We start from the raw sequence: 21246 nt of genomic DNA on the forward strand, positions 1-21246 counted from the left end.
GATACTGATGGCTTCTTCTTTCAGGTGCTGAGCGGTGCTTTTATACAGGGTGCAGCTTATGTTGCAGCCTGCTGAGGTGTGCAAATATGGTTTGACTGGGGGCCTCGTGGGATATTTCTCTTCTGGGTTTTCTGTGGTGGTATAATGTTAATAGAAGAATTATGCCATATTTGCAAATATCTGCACCCCTATAATTCACTTTATTTTGCTGTTTTTAAGGAAATAAATGGTTGGATTTCATATTCAAACGGCTACTTTTGCTCCAAATAAATATGTCCCTTTTCTGTTTGCTTCCCTTGCCAGCCTCAACAGGATCAGTCACAGAAACAACCTATTTTTTATTTATAGGTGCTGGTGTGTTGGGACAATGCAACCCTAATCTCTGCCCACTTCACACTGTAATAAAGCAACTTCGTTCAGGACAGCAGGTGTAAATGCTTTTATTGAAAGTAACTCTCAATCCAAAGTCACGAACTTTCCATGTAAATAGCAACGTTATGAAAGCGGCGAGGAGAATCTGCGATGGAGGTGGGGTTTTTTTTGCAAGCGAATCGTATGCACAAGGGCGCCCTCTGCAGGTGGAGCAAAGCAAGTCCCCAAGCAAATTTGGACAGAAAAGGAAATTACTGGGTGCTCTTTCCATTTCCTGGCCAGGGCTAACCGGCAGTCAATTAATGAGGCCAAGCAAAGGTCAATGAAGGTGGTTTAGGTTCACCCTGTCCCACAAGGGGAGCACAGCCTTGTATGAGAGTCCGTATAGGTCTTCCACCCCAAATCTTAGGTAGGTCTCTGGTGGGAGAAGCAGGAATGGGAGGGTGGAGCCTGTGGGCTTTACTGAGGACCCACCGACCCTTTACGATATACCGGTATACGATATCTTTATTGTCACTGTCCCATACAGAACAATGAAACTGGAAATCTACATAAAACATCCAAACCCCCCTAAAAACTCTGATACCCCATTTTAAAATACAATATACTATAGAGACTCCTTATGCTTTGTTTAGAACCAGAATTGCATTTGCGTAGAAACTGTTTCTCAGGCGGCTAGTCCTGGTCTTTATAACCCTGTACCTTCTTCCAGAGGGCAGAAGCTGAAAGAGATCATTTCTGGGGTGTGTACTATCCTGCGCTATCTCTGCAGCTTTCTTATGGCACCTGACAGCATAAAAGGTAAATTGACTTCTGACCGTTAGGTACAGTTGCGGACGACTCTGGGGTTGCGGCGCTCATCTCGCTTTACTGGCCAAGAGAGCCGGCATACAGCTTCCGGGTCATGTGTCCAGCATGACTAAGCCGCTTCTGGCAAACCAGAGCAGCGCATGGAAACACTGTTTACCTTCCCGCCGGAGCGGTACCTATTTATCTACTTGCACTTTGATGTGCTTTCGAACTGCTAGGTCAGCAGGAGCAGGGACCGAGGAACGGGAGCTCACCCCGTCGCGGGGATTCGAACCGCTGACCTTCTGATCGGCAAGTCCTAGGCTCTGTGATTTAACCCACAGCGCCACCCGCAACCCACCTGACAGCATAGATTTGATCTAATAATTTGAGCACTGAGCAAGAGGGGGGTGTCCAGCTCATGTCCCACAAGAACTGAATGTACAGTTCGGAATGTGCCATGGAATATTCCGGGAAGTCCTGGTTTTCTATTATTTATTACAGTGATATCTCACCTTTTCCATCCAAGGCCTCTCCCCTCACTCATTTAGTCCCCACAACAACCCTGTGAGGTAGGTTAGGCTGAGAGGCAATGACTGGCCCCAAAGTCAGCCGCATGGTTGAGTGGGGATTCCAACCCTGGTCTCCCAGGTGATTCCAGTCGGACGCTGAAATCACTGCACCATTTCAGCTCTCTTTGGTCAATGGGCCTGTGTGGAAACTTCAAACTGGAAGACTTGAAAGATGACTTAGGGGTTTGTTCCTATGTGTGCTACCCACTGAGCTCTTTAAGGTAAGCTCTGCTGAAAACAGCATCCCAGGTGCCTGATTTGAAGGGCCAGCACTGGGGTTTTCTTAGAGGTTGCTTCTAGCCACAGCTTTCATTTTCCTCTGGAGCTGTCTTCCCTAACCTGGTGCCCTCCAAATGTTTTGGACTACAAGTCCCACCAGCCCCAGGGATCATGGCCATGTGGTGCTGGGGGTCCCAAAGCTCCTTGAGGGCACCAGGATTTGAGGGAGGCTAGTTCAAAGGAACGCGGGTGGCGCTGTGGGTTAAACCACTGAGCCTTGGACTTGCCGATCAGAAGGTTGGCGGTTCGAATCCCCTCAACGGGGTGAGCTCCCGTTGCTCGGTCCCTGCTCCTGCCAACCTAGCAGTTCGAAAGCACATCAGAGTGCAAGTAGATAAATAGGTACCACTCTGGCGGGAAGGTAAACAGCATTTCTGTGTGCTGCTCTGGTTTGCCAGAAGTGGCTTAGTCATGCTTGCCACATGACCCAGAAGCTGTACGCCGGCTCCCTCAGCCAATAAAGCGAGATGAGCGCTGCAAACCCAGAGTTGGTCACAACTGGACCTAATGGTCAGGGGTCCCTTTACCTTTATCTTAGTTCAAAGGAAAATGCTCTCGGTCGAACCTCCCCATGATTGAAGTCTTGGGACAACCAAGACTTGAGAAGGAGGACAGAACCGTCAATTGCCCCCTCTTCCAAGCGACAGATAACTCTTTCTCCTGGCTCTTGCCTCTTCTCGGATCAGCTGCCTGCAAGGAGCCAATAACCCGTAATTATCTATTATTCACCACTTCCTGAAACTCTACAGCTGCCACTTTGGGTTAGTGTAAATTGGGGAGCTATCATTTATTTAAGTGCTTTCCCATTTTTGCTTGTGTCCAACCAGACATGATAATAACCTGGGGAGATGAGGAGCTTGGGGGAAAGCTCCAGCTTCTTTCTGAATTCATCTCTCTCTCTCTCTCTCCTACCCCACATATTTAATCTGAAGTTCAGTTCTCCCCATTTCCACATCAGTTTGCAACCTTTTAAATTATTATTTTTTTAAGGGACCTCACAAAATCTCATCACCGTTTCAATGGGCATTTTCCCATGTACACACAATTTTAATACAATTCCGCTCAATACACGCATCATTGCAAGCAATTTCTCCTAATATAATGCATTCTTGTATGTTATTTGCACCAAAAAAAGCAAAAAAAAAAAAAAAAAAAAAAAAGCAGAGACATCACCTTGCCAACAAAGGTCTGTATAGTTAAAGCTATGGTTTTCCCAGTTGTGATGCATGGAAGTGAGAGCTGGACCATAAAGAAGGCTGATCGCCGAAGAATTGATGCTTTTGAATTCTGGTGCTGGAGGAGACTCTTGAGAGTCCCATGGATTGCAAGAAGATCAAACCTATCCATTCTTAAGGAAATCAGCCCTGAGTGCTCACTGGAAGGACAGATCCTGAAGCTGAGGCTCCAAGACTTTGGCCACCTCATGAGAAGAGAAGATTCCTTGAAAAAGTCCCTGATGTTGGGAAAGATGGAGGGCACAAGGAGAAGGGGACGACAGAGGACGAGATGGTTGGACAGTGTTCTTGAAGCTACAAACATGAGTTTGACCAAACTGTGGGAGGCAGTGGAAGACAGGAGTGCCTGGCGTGCTCTGGTCCATGGGGTCACGAAGAGTCGGACACGACTAAATGACTAAACAACAACAATGCATTTTTAATGCGCCTTTTCTCCTAAGCCACAGATATATATTTTTGTGCGCACATCTTGGCTGGAGAATTGCAGAGAAGTGCAGTTTTCAAAGGCTGTTTTGGATTCTGTTCCTACTCAAATGCAGAGTGAAACAGATTTCTTCCCCCACCCCCAGCAGAAACCCAGGAAGCCACTTTCCTGCCTTTGTGCCCCTCAATAATGTCCAAAGCCACCATAGGTCAAATCTCTTACAGAATTAGCTGTGTGATCTCTCCTGAAGCAAAAACCAAGAAAGCCACCTGGGGATGAGCTCTGTGCAAGGGGAGTCCAGGGGAAGCAGCGTTCTTGCAATTCTCCGGAGAGTTGAAGCGCTTCCAGCATGCACCTGAAAGGCATAAGAAAGTACCGTATTTTTCGCTCTATAAGACACACCAGACCATAAGACGCACCTAGTTTTTGGAGGAGGAAAACAAGAAAAAAAATATTGTGAATCCCAGAAGCCAGAACAGCAAGAGGGATCGCTGCGCAGTGAAAGCAGCAATCCCTCTTGCTGTTCTGGCTTCTGGGATAGCTGCGCAGCCTGCATTCGCTCCTTAAGATGCACACACATTTCCCCTTACTTTTTAGGAGGGGAAAAGTGAGTCTTATAGAGCAAAAAATACAGTAAAACAGTCTTGCTGAGTCAGGCCAATGGCCCATCTAGTTCAGCCTCCTGTTTTCACAGCCGCAAACCTGATGCCCATTATGGGAAGCCCGCAATCAGGATTCGAACACAAGATCCCTCTGCCCTCTTATGGTTTTCAGCAACAGGCAAGTCCCAACTGATACATGTACATGTGCTTAGATTGTGGGCCCATAAACTTGTGGAGGGGGGCATGTATGTTTGCTGTGTTGTGCCAAAATCTGCCCTCTAAATTCCAGAAAGTTTTAAACCCCTGCGAAAGAGTCTTCCATTTTCTACGTATGTTTCTGGTACAGTTCAAAATGTTGGTGCTGACCTTGAAAGCCCTAAACGGCCTCAGCCCTGTATACCTGAAGGAGAGTCTCCACCCCCATCATTCTGCCCAGACGCTGAGGTCCAACTCTGAGGGCCTTCTGGCAGTTCCCTCAATGTGAGAAGCGAGGTTACACAGAACCAGGCAGAGGGCCTTCTCGGTAGTGGCGCCTGCCCCGTGGAACACCCTCCCTTCAGATGTCAAGGAGATAAGTAACTATACAACCTTTAGAAGACGTCTGAAGGCAGCCCTGTACAGTGGTACCTTGGTTCTCGAACTTAATCCGTTCCAGGAGTCCGATCGACTCCTGAAAGCGTTCGAAAACCAAGGCTCAGCTTCCAATTGGCTGCAGGAACTTCCTGCACTCAAGCAGAAGCCGTTTCTGATGTTTGGCTTATGAAAAGTGTTCACAAACCAGAAAACTTCCGGGTTTGTGGTGTTTGGGAGCCAAGCCATTAGAGTACCAAGGTACCACAGAGTGGCTGGAGCAACCCAACTCTACAATTCTATGAATATTAGGTTGCCAAGGTTGGGGTATTATTATTATTGTTATTATAAATTTGTATACTATCCTATACCCGCAGGGGACACTCACAGTTTCTGGGCTGACACAGAAACGAGGAAAGCTTGACCCCAAACCCTGCACCCCTCACTCCAGATTTTCACTGACCTTTTCTCTCCCCTTGGATCAGTTTCCTTTCTTGTTAACAGAGAAATGGTTAAAAACAGGAAAGGGTCAGAGAAATTTGCAGCACAGCACTAGTGTGTCTCGGTGGAAGCTGCTAGGGCATGAAGTTATAACTCCTCCTCAATTTCTGAGCATCTCTAATCTCTAATCCACACCTTTCTTCATCCCTCACCTCACTAAGTCTGAAAGACTGGAACGTGACTGCAGAGGATGTTAAACGTGGTGCCCAGGATGGAGCGATCAACCAGAGTTTTCAGGAATGCCTCCTTCTCCCTCAGAGAAGTCTAGAAGACAGGCAAGGTTATTTTGTTATTTTTTATTTCATGAATAAATGTACTCTTTTTGGTGCATGCTAAAAAAAATCCTGTTTAGACAAGCCCACCAGTTGCTTAGAAAGTTGAGGTAATGCTAATCTGTTTTAGTATTTAAACTTTTTTTTTTTTGAAAAATAATTCTTGTTAGTTTTCAATTACAATAATCCAATAAAAGCCTCATTATAACAATGCCAAATGATAAGACCATTAAAAATACCAATCATTCAAAAGCCAAATTATGTAATTTAGGTGGCCCCCTCGCGTGCTAGAATTGATGGTTTGATGGTTTGCTATATTTTTGCATTCCAAAATCTTACAAATTTCCTTTACACTCCAGTCAGAATAACAAACCCTTATACCGCAGCTGCAATTTTAACGACTTTCATCCGCATTAGCACATTAAATGACTTATAGTCCTGCAGGTGAGTATTTTAACTTTTGCATGTTTTAAAGAAGGGTTGTGATTCTTTTTCTTGATTTTACTATTTTATCTTCTGTAAACAACTTTGAGCTTCTACTTTTTAACAATCAAGCAGTGTATAAATTTTATGAAATAAATAGATAATAATAATGCCTCAAAGAGGTTTAGAAAAAAGATAAAACAATAAAATTATCATGAAGAAAAAAAATTACAATAATAATTTAAGACTTCTGAAAAGTTAAAGTAACAACATGCTAAAAGCAGATAAAAACTTGCACCAATTTTCTAAACATCTGGGTAAAGGTAAAGGGACCCCTGACCATTAGGTCCAGTCGTGACCGACTCTGGGGTTGCGGCGCTCATCTCACTTTACTGGCCGAGGGAGCCGGCGTACAGCTTCCGGGTCATGTGGCCAGCATGACTAAGCTGCTTCTGGCGAACCAGAGCAGCAAACGGAAATGCCGTTTACCTTCCCCCCGGAGCGGTACCTATTTATCTACTTGCACTTAGATGTGCTTTCGAACTGCTAGGTCTACCCCTCTGGCCTGGTTGTCAGTTAGGGGGAAGCGAGTAAGGGCTGGCTGAGTTTTGTGGGGCAGGGACCCCCTTGCCCCAATGGAGCAGCCACTGCTCTTCTTCCAACCACTTCCGCCTTCAGCAAGGTTCCCGCCCTCACCTGGAATTCCTTGAGGATTGTGTCCAGGCCTTGGATGTTCTCCTTGTCCATCCTGGTGACATAGCAGGCTTGTCCGGGCCAAGGTTTGTAGCCAATCAGCAACTGGGAGCGACAGAGCAGGTGCTTTCAGTTATCTTGCATCACCCAGTGTTATACCTTTGATATTCTGCAGTATGTACACAGTCAGATGCCAAGGCAGGGGGGAAGTGGACGAGAAAAGCTTTTCTCCCTCTCTCATAGCACTAGAATTTGCGGGTGTCCAATGAAACTGGATGATGGAAGTTTCAGGACAGAAAAACGAAAGTGCTTAGCACAAAGTTAAACTATGGAACTCCCTCCCACATGAGGCAGTTATGGCCACCAACTTGGATGGCTTTAAAAGAGGGTTAGACAAATTCATGGAGGAGGAGAGGGCTGTCGATGGCTCCTAGCCAGGATGGCTCTGCTCTGCCTCCACAGTCAGAGGCAACAATGCTTCTGAATACCAGTTGCCGGAAACCACAGGAAGGGAAATCACTCTTGTGATTGAATCCTGCTTGTGGGTTTCCTTTTGGGGCATCTGGTTGGTTACTGTGACACACTGTGGCCCACACCCATCCAGCCCTACTGAAGAGGCTGTTCATGAGGCCAGAGGAACATCACCCAGCTATTGATTGATTGATCTAATACAGGGGTCCCCAAACTAAGGCCCGTGGGCCGGATAAGGCCCGAGGGACTCATTTATCCGGCCCACAGCGACCCCCGCCATCCGCTGCTGCTGCCGCCCACTCTTACTGGCACCGTGCTACATGGCTGCCCACTTCTGGGTCGGAGGAGCACCAGAAATAGCTTGTGCGCATGCGTTATTTGCGCATGCGCAAGCGTTATTTCCGGTGCACATGCGGGTCAGAGGAGGCCCGTGCACATGCGCACAAGCTATTTCCGGTGCTCCTCTGACCCGGAAGTGCGCTGGAAATAGCGTATGGGCACTCACTCCCGTGCCCTTTGGCCCACCGTGCGATTGGCGCTGGAGACACCGGCCCGAGGTGCTGTAAGTTTGCTGACCCCTGATCTAATATGCTGTAAACCGCTTTGAGATTGTTATTAAAAATATAAAGCGGGATGGGGGGGGGGGAGAGGATGATGGATTAGATGGGCCATTGGCCTGATCCAGCAGCCTCTTCTTAGGTCAGGCACCCCCAGCCTGTGGCCTGCCAGATATTTTGGTCTACAACTCCCATGTTCCCTAGCTAACAGGACCAGTGGTCAGGGATGATGGGAATTGTAGTCCAAAACATCTGGAGGGCCAAAGGTTGGGGGTGCCTGTTTTCAGGTTTGGCTACAGATGGCATGGAAGTGGAGGTGTTGGTTGTACTCACACCTTGATAAAAATGCTGTGGATGCTAGGTCAAAATGACTACCATGGACAGCAAAAGGGGTGATGGTGGTGCCAGTACTCTGTACCAATGAGTCCTGCCACCAAAAAGAAAGAAAGAAAAAGACAATGTCTGAAAGGAAGGTGGCTTTGTTTTCTAGGTCAACTCTGACTGTAAAATCCCTCTGCGCTAAAGCTAAAAGTTGCCAGGTAAAACTCTCCTTGAAATTCTCTCACATGAATTTGCGCATCTGGCTCCCACCCAGCCTGGGTTGGCCCTATCATTGGGCAAAGTGAGGTGATGGCCTCAGGCGGCAAATGCTGTGGGGTGGAGAATGGTGGCTCGGCTTTTGAGCATTCAGAAGCAAAGTATAAACAGCCTGATGCGGCGGGAGTCAGCTATGCCCTGGTGCAGTGTAGATGTGGCACAACTCACTTGCCAGTTGCCCCTCACCTTGCTGAAGTCGTAAATGACTGTGGCTGGGTCGTTAGTCTGGTCCTTGACGTAGAAAGTGGCCACTTCTTCCATATTGACAGAGAGGTTCAGCTGCGAGTCTTTTCCTTCCAGGCCCTCAATGGTCATCTGCAAAACCTGCAAGTGATGGAGTGTGTTAACAAGAGGTGCCTTGTTCCCCCTTCTTTCCAGCAACAACTACTCCCAGGAGTAGCATCCCCTGCCTTCCTGCGGGCCCCAATCCTTGGCAAACTCACTGACCAAGGGCCTAGACTTCCCGAGCTAAAAGATTACGATCTGTGCCCAAAAGCTGGAAGTATCATCAAACTTGGAGAACCCCACAGTTTGCGGAGGTATGATCCCCTCCCTGGTGGGTAGGAAGTAAGCATGCTTAGCGGACACTGAATTTTCACTGCTGGTTGGAGGACAGGCAGGCAGAAAACCAGGGGAGGATATGTAATAGAATATCCTGGAAAAGGTCATGGCTGGCTGGAGCCTCGAACAGGAACACACCACGCTGCAACATTTTGTCCTAGGCTCCGCTCATTTCACACCTTTCCTAATCCTGATCTTGTTGGTACTACAGTCTAGAACAGGCATAGGCAAACTCGGTCCTCCAGATGTTTTGGGAGGACTACAATTCCCATCATCCCTGACCACGGGTCTTCTAGTTAGGGATGATGGGAGTTGTGGTCCCAAAATATCTGGAGGGCGAGTTTGCCTATGCCTGGCCTAGAACCACAGAATTGTAGAGTTGGAGGGTCACCTAGGTCAACCCCCTGAAAACCTTCACCACCCCTGAACGTTGGCCATGCTGGTTGGTGTCCCACAACACCTGCCCCAAATGTCCCATGGCACCCTCGCTCTGCTCACCGCCTCCGTGTGCGCCTGGGTGACGTAGAGGCCCATCAGGAGAGCCCCCACGATGATCACCACGATGAGGACGACGATCACCACGATGACCAGGAGCCTCTTGATGTGCACGGGGCAGCTGGGCATCTTGGGCAGGTGGAGCAGAAGCCTGGGCAGGCAGCAGCACCAGCGGCAACAGCAGGCGCAGCTGGGGGGGCAGCAGCTGGGGCAGCAGTTGGGGCAGCAGCCGCAACAAGTGGGGCAGGAGCCGCAGCAGTCACAGCCGCAGCAGTCGCAGCAGCCGCAGCAGGGGCAGCCCACAAACTCCGGGTCCAGGGCATGGTAGTCCTTGCAGGGGTAAAGAGAAGTGGGTGTGATATTTGCAGAGACTTGTTTTCAGGTGCTTCACAAATCCCAAATAAATGCCAACTTGGGTTGGAGTGTCTGTCAGTCTAGACCAGGGGTCAGCAAACTTTTTCAGCAGGGGGCCGGTCCACTGTCCCTCAGACCTTGTGGGAGGCGGGCAGGGCGGACTATATTTTGGAAAAAAAAAATTGAACGAATTCCTATGCCCCACAAATAATCCAGAGATGCATTTTAAATAAAAGCACACATTCTATTCATGTAAAAACACCAGGCTGGCCCCACAAATAACCCAGAGATGCATTTTAAATAAAAGGACACAATGCTACTCATGCAAAAACACGCTGATTCCTGAACCATGTGCTGGCCTGATTTAGAAGGCGATTCGGCTGGATTCGGCCCCCGGCCCTTAGTTTGCCTACCCACGCCATGAAACTACGTCGTCATAAGACCTGAACGGTACTTTTTAACCTTACTAAGCCTGTATAGTTTTATCTTAAAGCATCTTCTCCTGTGAAGAGATGCCAATTTATTATTGGTGTTTATCGGCTTAAGGAGACTATCAGAAGAGATCATAAAGAAAAAAGAGAAAAGATATGAACAAGATGTGATGTGGAAACAGCAATATAAGACTGGATAAAATTATGAACTCTGTTTGGACTGATTTGGATTGATTTGGACATTAACGCAGTAGCAAGAAGATGATCAGAATCCCCCTTCGGATCTTGAAATATGGGTCCCCCCAACAAAATTTAAAATTCGGCTTTGTAATTCGGAATTTATGTGATGTGATTTAATTTGATTTGATTGGCCAGTTAATAAAAATTATTTTTTTAAAAAAAAAACAACAGATGCCAATTTTATGTTTCGATTCATATATTCCAGTCTTCTCTGTATGCCCATAAAGGTTGATTGATTGACTGAACATAACAGTTAATGTTATCCACTAAGGAAGAAAATAACACAATAAAATTCAAAACAGCAACGATTAGTTGCACATTTATTCAAAATCTCATGAAACTGGTTTATTGTAAGACAATATGACCGTAGGTGGAAACTTGAGGGTCTTCATCAGCATCCCAAAAGAATGAGCCAGGTTGTGTGTGTGTGTGTGTGTGTGTGTGTGTGTGTGTGTGAGAGAGAGAGAGAGAGAGAGAGAGAGAGAGAGATTTATCTTTTCTGTGTTTTCTTTTCTCTGTGTTCAGATTGAGAACTAAGCAGAGGAATTCACCTTGTGCATTGTTCACACCAGTGGAGGCGAGCAGGCTGTTATTGTGCGCTGGTTTCTTTTTTAAAAAAATAATAATAATTTTTATTTGATTTTACAAGCATAAAGAGAGAGATAGAGATGATCAGGAGCAGGCTGGGAACTGGCGGCACAGAGCCCTGCTTGTTCTGTACTGGATCCAAGGCTGGGACTAAAGGAGATGCAAGATCTGTTTGGGTGTGAACAAGATTCTTTAGCTGGGATTTCCTGCATTGCGAGGGGTCAGACTAGATGACTCTAGGGGTCCTTTCCAACTCTAGTTCTGTGATCTACCTTGCAGTTACTACAGACTTTAGGGTACCTTTTTAAATAAGCAGCAGTGCAGTTTGAGCAACCGAGAAAACAAAGACAACTTCAGGTCGGTCTTAGAGTCCTGCGTGTTATAAGTAACACCAGCTTCCCTTAGTTGCACCCACTTAAAAGGGAGTAATCCCCACTGAACTCACTGGGACTTGCACCTCTGTAGGCATGTACAGGTTTGTGCTGCTAGGGACTCAGGAAATACCGTATTTTTCGCTCTATAAGACGCACCAGACCATAAGACGCACCTAGTTTTTGGAGGAGGAAAACAAGAAAAAAAATATTCTGAATCTCAGAAACTAGAACAACAAGAGGGATCACTGCGCAGTGTGAATGTCTTCTGTTCAGATGTAAATGAAACCATATATTTTAAAGGAACCAGTCTTTGCCTGACCTTCCTTCCAAGGAAGCTAAACCTGGGTAAGCACCTGGAAACCCTGGATTGTCTCACTGCTCAGAGATTGGAGTGGCACATCACAGTATTGAAAGCGGGATTGTGTGTGACCACCCGGGAAGCATCATGAGCTCAAATCATCATGACTGTGAAATGAAAAGGATGTCCCTAGTAGCACAAACCTGTACATGCCTACAGAACTCCTTACCTCGACTAAGCTTACCAGATTTTTTTCAATGAATCTGGGGACACTTTAAACAAACAAACAAACAAACAAACAAACAAACAAACAAACACTACACGTTCAGGACGTTGATGCTGCGGCGATAGCGGTGGCAGAAGGACGGCGGCCGCCTTGACCCCAACCGCCACGTTTCCCCTTCCTCCAAGGCTTCTATCTCCTTTCTCCATGAGCCTGGGCAGCCGCTGAGTTGTTGGTTCTTCAGTAGTGGTGTGGTGGGGAAGCGGTGCACGGAAGGCATGGAAGGCGGAGAAGGAGGGCCGAGAGCAGCGGCAGCGAGGCCATTGGAGCATCCCCAATCCCATCCCTAATTGTGTGCAAGCAGGAGGGGGTGGGGATCCCTCAACTGGGAAGGGAGGCTTCCCGTTGCCTAACTGAGAGATCCATGCCCCCTCCTGCTTGCACGCAAGTAGGAATTGGGAGGCTGCTCCGATAGGCAGCATGAAGCCTTCCTTCACAGCTTACTTGCTGGGGTCAGGGAAGGTGGAGGCAGCCCGGAAGCTGCATCTTGGAGCCCCTACACCACCATCATATGGGGACTTCCGAGCAGCTCCTGAAGCCAGCCAGAGCCAACTGCTCTGGGCTGCTGAGACGGCTGCTGCTGTGTTTCCCAGGGACATTAGATGAAATACGGGGACATTCCGGGGATGGAATTTGTCCGGGGACTTATTCGCAAATCCGGGGACTGTCCCCGGGAAACGGGGACGTCTGGTAACCCTAACCTAGGCTGAAAAAAGACATGTGGACTTCTGGAGGAATACAACACTTTAAACATCCAGAAACGATTATACTTACCCGTATAACATTGTGGAGTCAACTTCCTCAGGAGGTTGTGGACTCTCCTTCATTGCAGGTTTTTAAGCAAAGGTTGAGTCCCTTTCCAATTCTACACTTCTATGATTGATTCATACATCTCAGTACTGACTTTCCCCATTTGTATGTTAGTTTTTGTTGTTATTGTTTGTGAAATGTAATGCGTGGTTTCATTTATCTCGCAAAACCCAATAAAAATATAAATAGGTAGCATCTCCAATAAGGTATTTAGTCCTCGGTCTTGATTAGATACCTTTTTTGGAGCTGCCTAGATAAGCGTACACATTTAAATTAGGATTGGTGGAATGTTTTTATTGTTTCTATCGTCACCATCGTCTTGTTACATTTGCAGCTTAAGAAATAAAGTAGTTGTTTTGAAGAATACAGATAATAATAAGCATGATCCCACGCATATGCAACAGCCTACAAAGTGCTAAAAATCAGAATATTTATTTTCAGAACGTACGTAATAAGAAAGAAAGAAAGAAAGAAAGAAAGAAAGAAAGAAAGAAAGAAAGAAAGAAAAGACTCCCATCTCAATGCAGGGAGGGACTCACCACTGTTGGTGCTCGGAGCAGAGCTTCTTGCGTGACAATTTCCATCGTCTCCTTGATCTCCATAGCCTGACTCTGTCTGCAATCCCTGCTCCCAGCCTGCTCTCTGAAGGGAGCATGTCAGATATATATATATAGATAGATATGTGGCAGCCTAGAGGGGCAGTGACCCAGGTGGGCTGTGAGTCCTCCAGGCTGCTGACCTGGCTGAGAGCCAGACCTTCACTTGGCTTTTTGGGTGTGAGAACCTAGTTCTCCACCACCACCCCTTCATACTTCAAAACCAAGTCCCATGGAAGTGGCCAGGGAGGTCCTTGCCATTAAGCCACTTCAAAGGACCCTTGTCCCCAGGAACAGAGCCCTTGTGGTTTAAAGAACTGCAAACATTGGTCTCCTGAGGACTTAAGTGAGGTCCTTATGATGGGGCCACCTTGTCCTCATGACGAACATATCTACTCATGGTTAAGGTGCCCTCTTCATCTCCTTGACTAGCTCTTTCTTGAAGAGATTGAATTGTTCAAAGTAATCATTTCGAAATCATTTGAGAAACCGTGGTGGTGTGGCAGTTAAAGTAGAGTGCCAAACTTGGACTTGGACTTGGACTTGGATGACAGACCAGGGTTCAAATCTTCCCTTGGCCATGAAACTCACTGGGGGTGACCTCGAAGGCCTGTCACTGCCTCTTAGCCTAACCTACCTCACAGGGTTGCTGTGGTGATTAAATGACGGGGAGAGCTATGGACATCACCTTGAGCAGTTGGAGAAAAAGATGGGCTAGAAATGGAATATAAGTAAATGAATAAATGAACAAGACAGCCTCCTCCCATGAGCCTTTGGGCTAGGGAACCTCCAGTCTCAGGAGTTGGTCACATGGATCACTCCACTTGCTCTTGGTTGGACTCCAACTCCCATCATCCTCCATCAGCACAGTCAGTGAGGAGGGGTAATGGGAGTTGGAAATCCAGCAATTTGAAGTCTCCACATTGATGTCTCTTGTCCAGCATGATTCTTTCGACATTTCTTCATTATTCCCAGGGAGTGTTCCATACTGTTTAGCAGAGATCAGGTTCTCTTATTTGTTCCAGGGAGCAGAGCGGTGCAACCCTGAAGTTACTGTTGATGGTGATGTTATTACCTTAATTCACCCTTCACGCTAAGGTCCCAGGGCAGCTTACAGCATTTTAAAAGTCAACATTAAAATGATTTTTAAAAATTGGACAAATTCATAGAGGCAGCGACAGGGCCATCTTAAGCATATCCAGTGCCGTGGTGCAAAGATCCCTCTGCCCCTCACCCCATTCCCAGAGTTGTCGACCAGCCTCTGCAGGGGTAATAATAATAATAATAATAATAATAATAATAATAATAATAATAATTTATGCCCCGTCCATCTGCTGGGTTTCCCCAGCCACTTTGGGCCGCTTCCAACAAAATATTAAAATACAAAATCTATTAAACATTAAAAGCTTCCCTAAACAGGGCTGCCTTCAGGTGACTTCTAAAAGTCTGGTAGTTGTTTTTCTCTTTGACATCTGGTGGGAGGGCGTTCCACAGGGCGGGTGCCACTACCAAGAAGGCCCTCTGCCTGGTTCCCTGTAACTTGACTTCTCACAGCGAGGGAACCGCCAGAAGGCCCTCGGCGCTGGACCTCAGTGTCCAGGCTGAACAATGGGGGTGGAGACGCTCCTTCAGGTATACAGGATCGAGGCCATTTAGGGCTTTAAAGGTCAGCACCAACACTTTGAATTGTGCTTGGAAACTGGGAGCCAATGTAAGTCTTATTATGTGGTTTCAGCGGCCACTCCCAGTCACCAGTTTAGCCGCTGCATTCTGGATTAATTGGAGTTTCCGAGTCACCTTCAAAGGTAGCCCCACGTAGAGCGCATTGCAGTAGTTCAAGCGGGAGATAACTAGAGCATGCACCACTCTGGTGAGACAGTCTGCGGGCAGGTAGGGTCTCAGCCTGCGTACCAGATGGAGCTGGTAGACAGCTGCCCTAGACACAGAATCAACCTGCTCCTCCATGGACAGTTGCGAGTCCAAAATGACTCTCAGGCTGTGCACCTGGTTCTTCAGGGGCACAGTTACCCCATTCCCCGCCAGCCAGCCATATGGTTGACGGGGCACAGCTGGCGGGCGTGCAGGGAAAGGGGAGGTTGTCAGCAAAGCCACACAGCTCCCCCACTCACTGTGGTGCCCCTGAGAGGCCAGCACCCTGGCACAGCGTGCCAATAAGCTCAATAGGAAAGACGGCTCTGGGCAGCGGCTACCAACAGCTACTAAGCATGACAGCTATGCTCTGCCTCAGTAAATGCTTCTGAATACCAGTTGCTGGAAGCTATGGGAGGGGAAAGTATTCTGGAGATCAAATCCTGCTTGTAGGTTTCCCGTTAGGACATCTGCTTGACCACTGTGAGAACAGCTTGTTGGACTAGATGGGCCATTGGCCGGATCCAGCAGCTTCTTCTTATGTTCTTGACTTCACTGCTCTTTCTGCTCTCACTGCCGGCCTTGACCTTGTGCCCCTCAACCAGCTCCTCTAAGCAATTCCAAAGGTGCAGATTACAGGGGCTTGAAGACAGCCCTTCCACAAGTCCTTTTCCAGGGATTTGGAAAGAGGGTGGCGCTGTGGTCTAAACCACAGAGCCTGGGGCTTGCTGATCAGAAGGTCAGTGGTTTGAATCCTCGCAACGGGGTGAGCTCCTGTTGCTCGGTCCCTGCTCCTGCCAACCTAGCAGTTCAAAAGCACGTCAAAGTGCAAGTAGATAAATAGGTACCACTCCGGCGGGAAGGTAAACGGCATTTCCGTGCGCTGCTCTGGTTCGCCAGAAGCGGCTTAGTCATGCTGGCCACATGACCCGGAAGCTGTACGCCGGCTCCCTCAGCCAGTAAAGCGAGATGAGCGCTGCAACCCCAGAGTCAGCCATGACTGGACCTAATGGTCAGGGGTCCCTTTACCTTTACCTTAAAGTGTAAAATGGAAAACAAGTGAGGAATGGCAACTTAAACTGATGATGGAAAATGTGCAGCTTGCAGACTTAACTTATAGAATAAGAGAACAAGGAGAACATATGTTTAAGAAGATTGGAAAATGTTTATTGAATATATGGGGGGGGGAATTGTGTACACTTAAAAACATTGGCAGCATTAAGATAAATTCAACAGTGTAAATAAGTTTTGATGGATGTAATAATGGAATACTGAATGGTTTATTTTATGTAAAATATGCAGGGATTTAAGGCAAGCAACCATAGAAAGAGAAGGAGGGAAGTCATTGATATTTTAAGGTTGTTGGAATGAATATTCTAAAACATGAAATAGAAAAACGTGATAAAAAATTATACAAAAAAGAAAAGAGGTAAAGTGTTTGCTTTTCTGAATCCAACCAACTTCATAATTGGATATGCCCATGTTCTTAGGTGTATTTGTTAGCACAACGTCCTGGCCTGGATTTTTGGGAAGTCTTCAACAAGCCCTCAAGGAGATCCTTGAGGGAAGTGAGGGCCCTTATAGGATCCCAAGCCATGCCTGTGCCCTCCTTGAGCCCACCCTCTCCACTGGGTTAAGTGCTCCCCAATCCTGTCATTGACGGCCCACTAAATTTCCCTGATGTTCCTGCCAAGAGGGGGATGCTTGCGAGGTGCAGCAAGGAGGGTGCCCTCCAGAGAGGACAGCTGACAACCGAAGCACTGTTACAACATCACCAAATGCCTGCTCCCCACTGCGAGTGTGATCCAGAAATAGGCTGCATTGTTATATTGTGGTTTTTTTAAGGCCTTAACATAAGAAGAGCCTGCTGGATCAGGCCAAGGGCCCATCTAGTCCCTGGTGCCTCTGGGAAACGTGCAAGCAGGATCTGAGCACAGGAGCCTTTCCTTCCCTATGATTTCCAGCAACTGGTGATCAGAGGTGTGGCGATCACACAGGGTCCCCGGACGTTTAATGGTCTATTGATCCCTGTGCCACCACTGTGCTCGCTTCCCTGCTTCCACCAACCAGTTACTCTCTGGTAAAACATTGAGTCCAGTCAGCTGTTAAAAGTGAACCAAAAAACCATGTGCATTTTACAAACATTAACAAGTTTATGGTTTCTCAGATAATATTCCTGTCAGTATCTTAACTTTAGGGACGCGGGTGGCGCTGTGGGTTAAACCACAGAGCCTAGGACTTGCTGATCAGAAGAGGTTTGTTGTTGACCTTTTTTTAGAGGTGGGGGACCCCAAAGTTGTTGGCTTTTTAAAAGAAATAGTTGTTTACCTTTAGAACCTTTAGAACGGTTGTGGGACACAGGGACTCCCAGCGCCAATCAAAAGGGGTGCCAGAACCCCAGGCACAGGGGTGTATGAAAGGGGGTGCGGGTTCCATTCTAGGGGGGACAAAATGTCGGGCAGCACGCACAGTCGCCATGCTGTCTGTTGTGACGTGGGGTTTGTGATTTCAGCTCTCTTGACATAATATGCTGGAGACAGTTCTCTAGTAACACTTCTTTATTAAAGCAACAAGTCTGAGACCTGAGGAGGGGAGAGCTACATTTATAGGGACAGGGAACTAGCTAGAAAGGATACATTTTGGAGGGAACAATATCAGGCAATCACAGTCCTGCCTTTTGGAGGAAACCAATAAGACAGAGGATCCAAATACAGCAGCTTAAATGAACCAATAGTAGCTGTACCCTCTGGAACCAAAAGGCAGTTACTTTACCCTAATGCAAATACAGACAATAATAATACAGATATAAAATCCTTTGACTCAATACACAACACTGTCCACCTGCTGCCCCCTCCTGCATGGCAGTTAACTGTTTTGGCTGCGCGTGAAGTATCCGGAGTGCCGTGTAACATTGTGGGCACTGTGCAATGCATCCTGTTGCGTGTGCCAAGCTGTGGGTTCCTTGGCTGTCAGCGCATGCTCCCAGCACCATCCAACATGGGGTGCCAGTGCAGAACGATGGGGAATGCAAGCGGCATCAGAGGCAACATCTCCAGACAGGATCTGTATGCTCCTATTCATTTTTTTTTTTAAAATAATATTAAAGTTTCAAAAAAGTTACAAGAATAAGAAAAAAAAAGAAAAAGAAGCAAAAAATACAAAATACAGAAAAGTAAAAACAATTAAAAACAAATCAACCTTTCTATGTCTTGTCTTTCATTTGCTTGTTTCCCTGACCTCCTCACACCTCCCTTTTTTGTATTTTAGTTCAATTAGCGATTTCAGCAAATCCTTTCCATTTTTGCTTTTAACTTAATAATTTATCTTAATATATTATAACTTTACATTCTCACCTATTAACAATCCATTTTTACATACTCCTTTGTAACATTACTGCTAAAACCACATAACTTCATTCCAACATCCTTCTAACATTCCTTAATTTTTCAATGTTTCTGTAGATAGTCTTTAAATTTCTTCCAATCTTCTTCTACCGACTCCTCTCCCAGGTCTCGGATTCTGCCAGTCATTTCCGCCAGTTCCATGTACTCCATCACCTTCATCTGCCATTCTTCCCGGGTGGGTAGATCTTGTGTCTTCCAATACTTTGCAATGAGTATTCTTGCTGCTGTTGTGGCATACATAAAAAAAGTTCTATCCTTCTTTGACACCAATTGGCCGACCATGCCCAGGAGAAAGGCCTCTGGTTTCTTCAAAAAGGTATATTTAAATACCTTTTTCATTTCATTATAAATCATCTCCCAGAAAGCCTTAATCCTTGGGCACGTCCACCAAAGGTGAAAGAATGTACCTTCAGTCTCTTTACATTTCCAACATTTATTATCAGGCAAATGATATATTTTTGCAAGCTTGACTGGTGTCATGTACCACCTGTATATCATTTTCATTATATTCTCTCTTAAGGCATTACATGCCGTAAACTTCATACCTGTGGTCCATAACTGTTCCCAGTCAGCCAGCATAATGTTGTGTCTCACATCTTGTGCCCATTTTATCATAGCAGATTTCACCATTTCATCCTGAGTGTTCCATTTCAACAGCAAGTTATACATTCTTGACAAAATCTTAGTTTTGGGATCTAACAGTTCTGTTTCCAATTTTGATTTTTCCACCTGGAAGCCAATTTTCTTGTCCGAATAGTATGCCTCCATTATTTGATAATAATGAAGCCAATCTCGCACTTTGTCTTTTAGTTTTTCAAAGCTCTACAATTTCAATTTATCTCCCTCTTGTTCCAAAATTTCCCAATATTTCGGCCATTTGGCCTCCATACTGAGCTTTTTCTGAGCCTTCGCTTCCATCGGTGACAACCACCTTGGGGTTTTATTTTCAAGTAGGTCTGTATGCTCCTATTCATCGGGTTTTGTTGCTGCCTTCAGTGCTGTTGGCGCCTGGCAGATCCCACCACAACATTACACGGCACTCTGGGTGCAGCGCCAAAACAGTTAGCTGCCATGCAGCTGGGGCAAGAGCCAAGAGCCGAGCCTGTTGGGGAGCCATGGGCTCTTCTGCTGTTGCGGCTCAGCGCGAGTTAAGGGGTAAGTGTTGGAGTCTGGGGAAGGGCCGCCTGCAGCAGAAGAGCTGGTGGCACTCCAACGGGCTCTGCTCTGCTTGACTGTTGGCGGCTCTTCCCCGGACTCCAATGCTCGACCCCGGACTCGGCCTGGTGTCTCTGAGAGCCCGGTGCCCTGGTGCCATGCACCCCTAGTGCCAATGGTTAAGATGGCCCTGCTCCTGTATAGGATATAGCCAGTGCCAGATTTATGTATAGGCTAAGTAGGCTGAATCCTATAGCCTCTAAATCTAGGGGGCCTTGCCGGCCTGCCCACTCCCCAGCAGGCAACCTCCCCCTCCCAAAATTGCAAACCCAAGACTTCATGCGAGGGCAGGGCAACTTGGGCCTCTAAATCTAGGGGGCCTCAGCAGCCTGCCATCTCCCCAGTGCCGCAGTCTCCCCTCTCTCAAAATTGGAAACCCAAGACTTCATGCAAGGGCAGGGAAACTCAAGCCCAGCAACTATGAGACTCAGGGCTAGCCAGTGGGGGCCCAATTTGAAGAAGTGGGGCCCAACTTTAGTGTGTTTTTTTTGTAGGGCCCCAGTTCACAGCCAAAGTCTGCAAAATCTCATAGATATAAATAAAATCCATCTAGATTGCCCTGGTGTGGGGCCCCTTTAGGAGTGGCCCACAGGGCCCAATTTGGCCCAATTGTTCCAATTCCCTTAAGGTCAGCCCTGACGAGTCTGTGCAGGGGTTGGACTAACAAGCCCTGCACCCTCTGGGTCCCTGGTGTCACTATTCAGAGTACCCTATGCATAATCCTACTAAATCTAGTTGGTTTAATAGCAGTATTGGGCTAGTGTGATAGGGATTTTGAGGTCTTAGATATATGGTAATGTTTGTGAGTTTACCAACCAGGCATGTAACGGAAGGAGTCAGAAAAAGGACGAGAGGCTGCCAGCTCTGCTGGCAAGGGGTGGCATAGCTGGGCTCCTGAGCCTCACAGAAAGAATGTAGTTGGTCAAGTGAGCCATGGACTCAAAAAAGTCCAAAACCTCTGGGCTAAGGTAAACCCAGCCAGATTGGGGGCGGGGGTGGTATAAAAAATATATTATTATTATTATTGTTATGGGCAATTTCTCAAGTCTTTAAAAGTTGTTACATACACTTGTCTTGGCTCCTCACCTCCATGCAACATGTAAGGTGAGAAACTCTGTCGCAACAGTAAAATTAAGATCTGCCTTGCTTTGACTGGTTCCTGCCACTGCTCATTTTTCTCTGACCTATCATGGATTTAGCCCCAACCCCAAGAAACTAGTAAGTGAAGGAGGTGGGTCACGGGAATTGAAGCGTACGCTTTCGGCATACGACACAGCCACTGCCAAGCAGCTCCATCTCACCTGCCCCCAACCCCATACCACCCTCTCTCCTAAAATAGACCGGGCTCACGGAGTCCTTCCCAGCAATAGA

The 21246-nt window shown here is 46.9% G+C and overlaps 1 protein-coding gene and 1 long non-coding RNA gene across 3 annotated transcripts; both read right to left on the reverse strand.

Annotated features, from left to right (window-relative positions):
* Positions 1-869: 869 nt before the first annotated feature.
* LOC309345500 lies at positions 870-1688 on the reverse strand. Its single transcript, XR_014158256.1, has 2 exons — positions 1523-1688; positions 870-1158 (listed from the first exon to the last, which is right to left on the reverse strand). It is a non-coding gene; the product is annotated as an uncharacterized lncRNA (long non-coding RNA).
* A 2079-nt stretch (positions 1689-3767) lies between these two features.
* Positions 3768-13475, reverse strand: LOC309345467 (surfactant protein C-like). Of its 2 annotated transcripts, none has more exons than XM_081868551.1 (6): positions 13331-13475; positions 9417-9743; positions 8544-8681; positions 6736-6837; positions 5497-5599; positions 3768-4026 (listed from the first exon to the last, which is right to left on the reverse strand). In XM_081868551.1, exons 1-5 carry the CDS (start codon positions 13391-13393, stop codon positions 5501-5503), a joined length of 729 nt encoding a protein of 242 aa, XP_081724677.1. In that variant the 5' UTR covers positions 13394-13475; the 3' UTR covers positions 3768-4026; positions 5497-5500. The 2 variants fall into 2 exon arrangements, with proteins under 2 accessions (XP_081724677.1, XP_081724676.1); XM_081868550.1 differs by having other exon boundaries at positions 5497-5608.
* Between the last annotated feature and the right edge of the window lie 7771 nt (positions 13476-21246).

This window comes from Podarcis erhardii (assembly GCF_964252035.2).
Source record: "Podarcis erhardii genome assembly, chromosome: 7".
NCBI lineage: Eukaryota > Metazoa > Chordata > Lepidosauria > Squamata > Lacertidae > Podarcis > Podarcis erhardii.

What these genes read in the sequence shown, in the direction of transcription:
- LOC309345467 (XM_081868550.1), bottom strand. Translation starts at nt 13,393, where the DNA reads ATGGAGATCAAGGAGACGATGGAAATTGTCACGCAAGAAGCTCTGCTC. An exon ending in CCCAGGCGCACACGGAGGCG is followed by an intron (nt 8,682 to 9,416) that starts GTGAGCAGAGCG and finishes CATCACTTGCAG; the next exon opens with GTTTTGCAGATGACCATTGA. An exon ending in TCATTTACGACTTCAGCAAG is followed by an intron (nt 6,838 to 8,543) that starts GTGAGGGGCAAC and finishes TGTCGCTCCCAG; the next exon opens with TTGCTGATTGGCTACAAACC.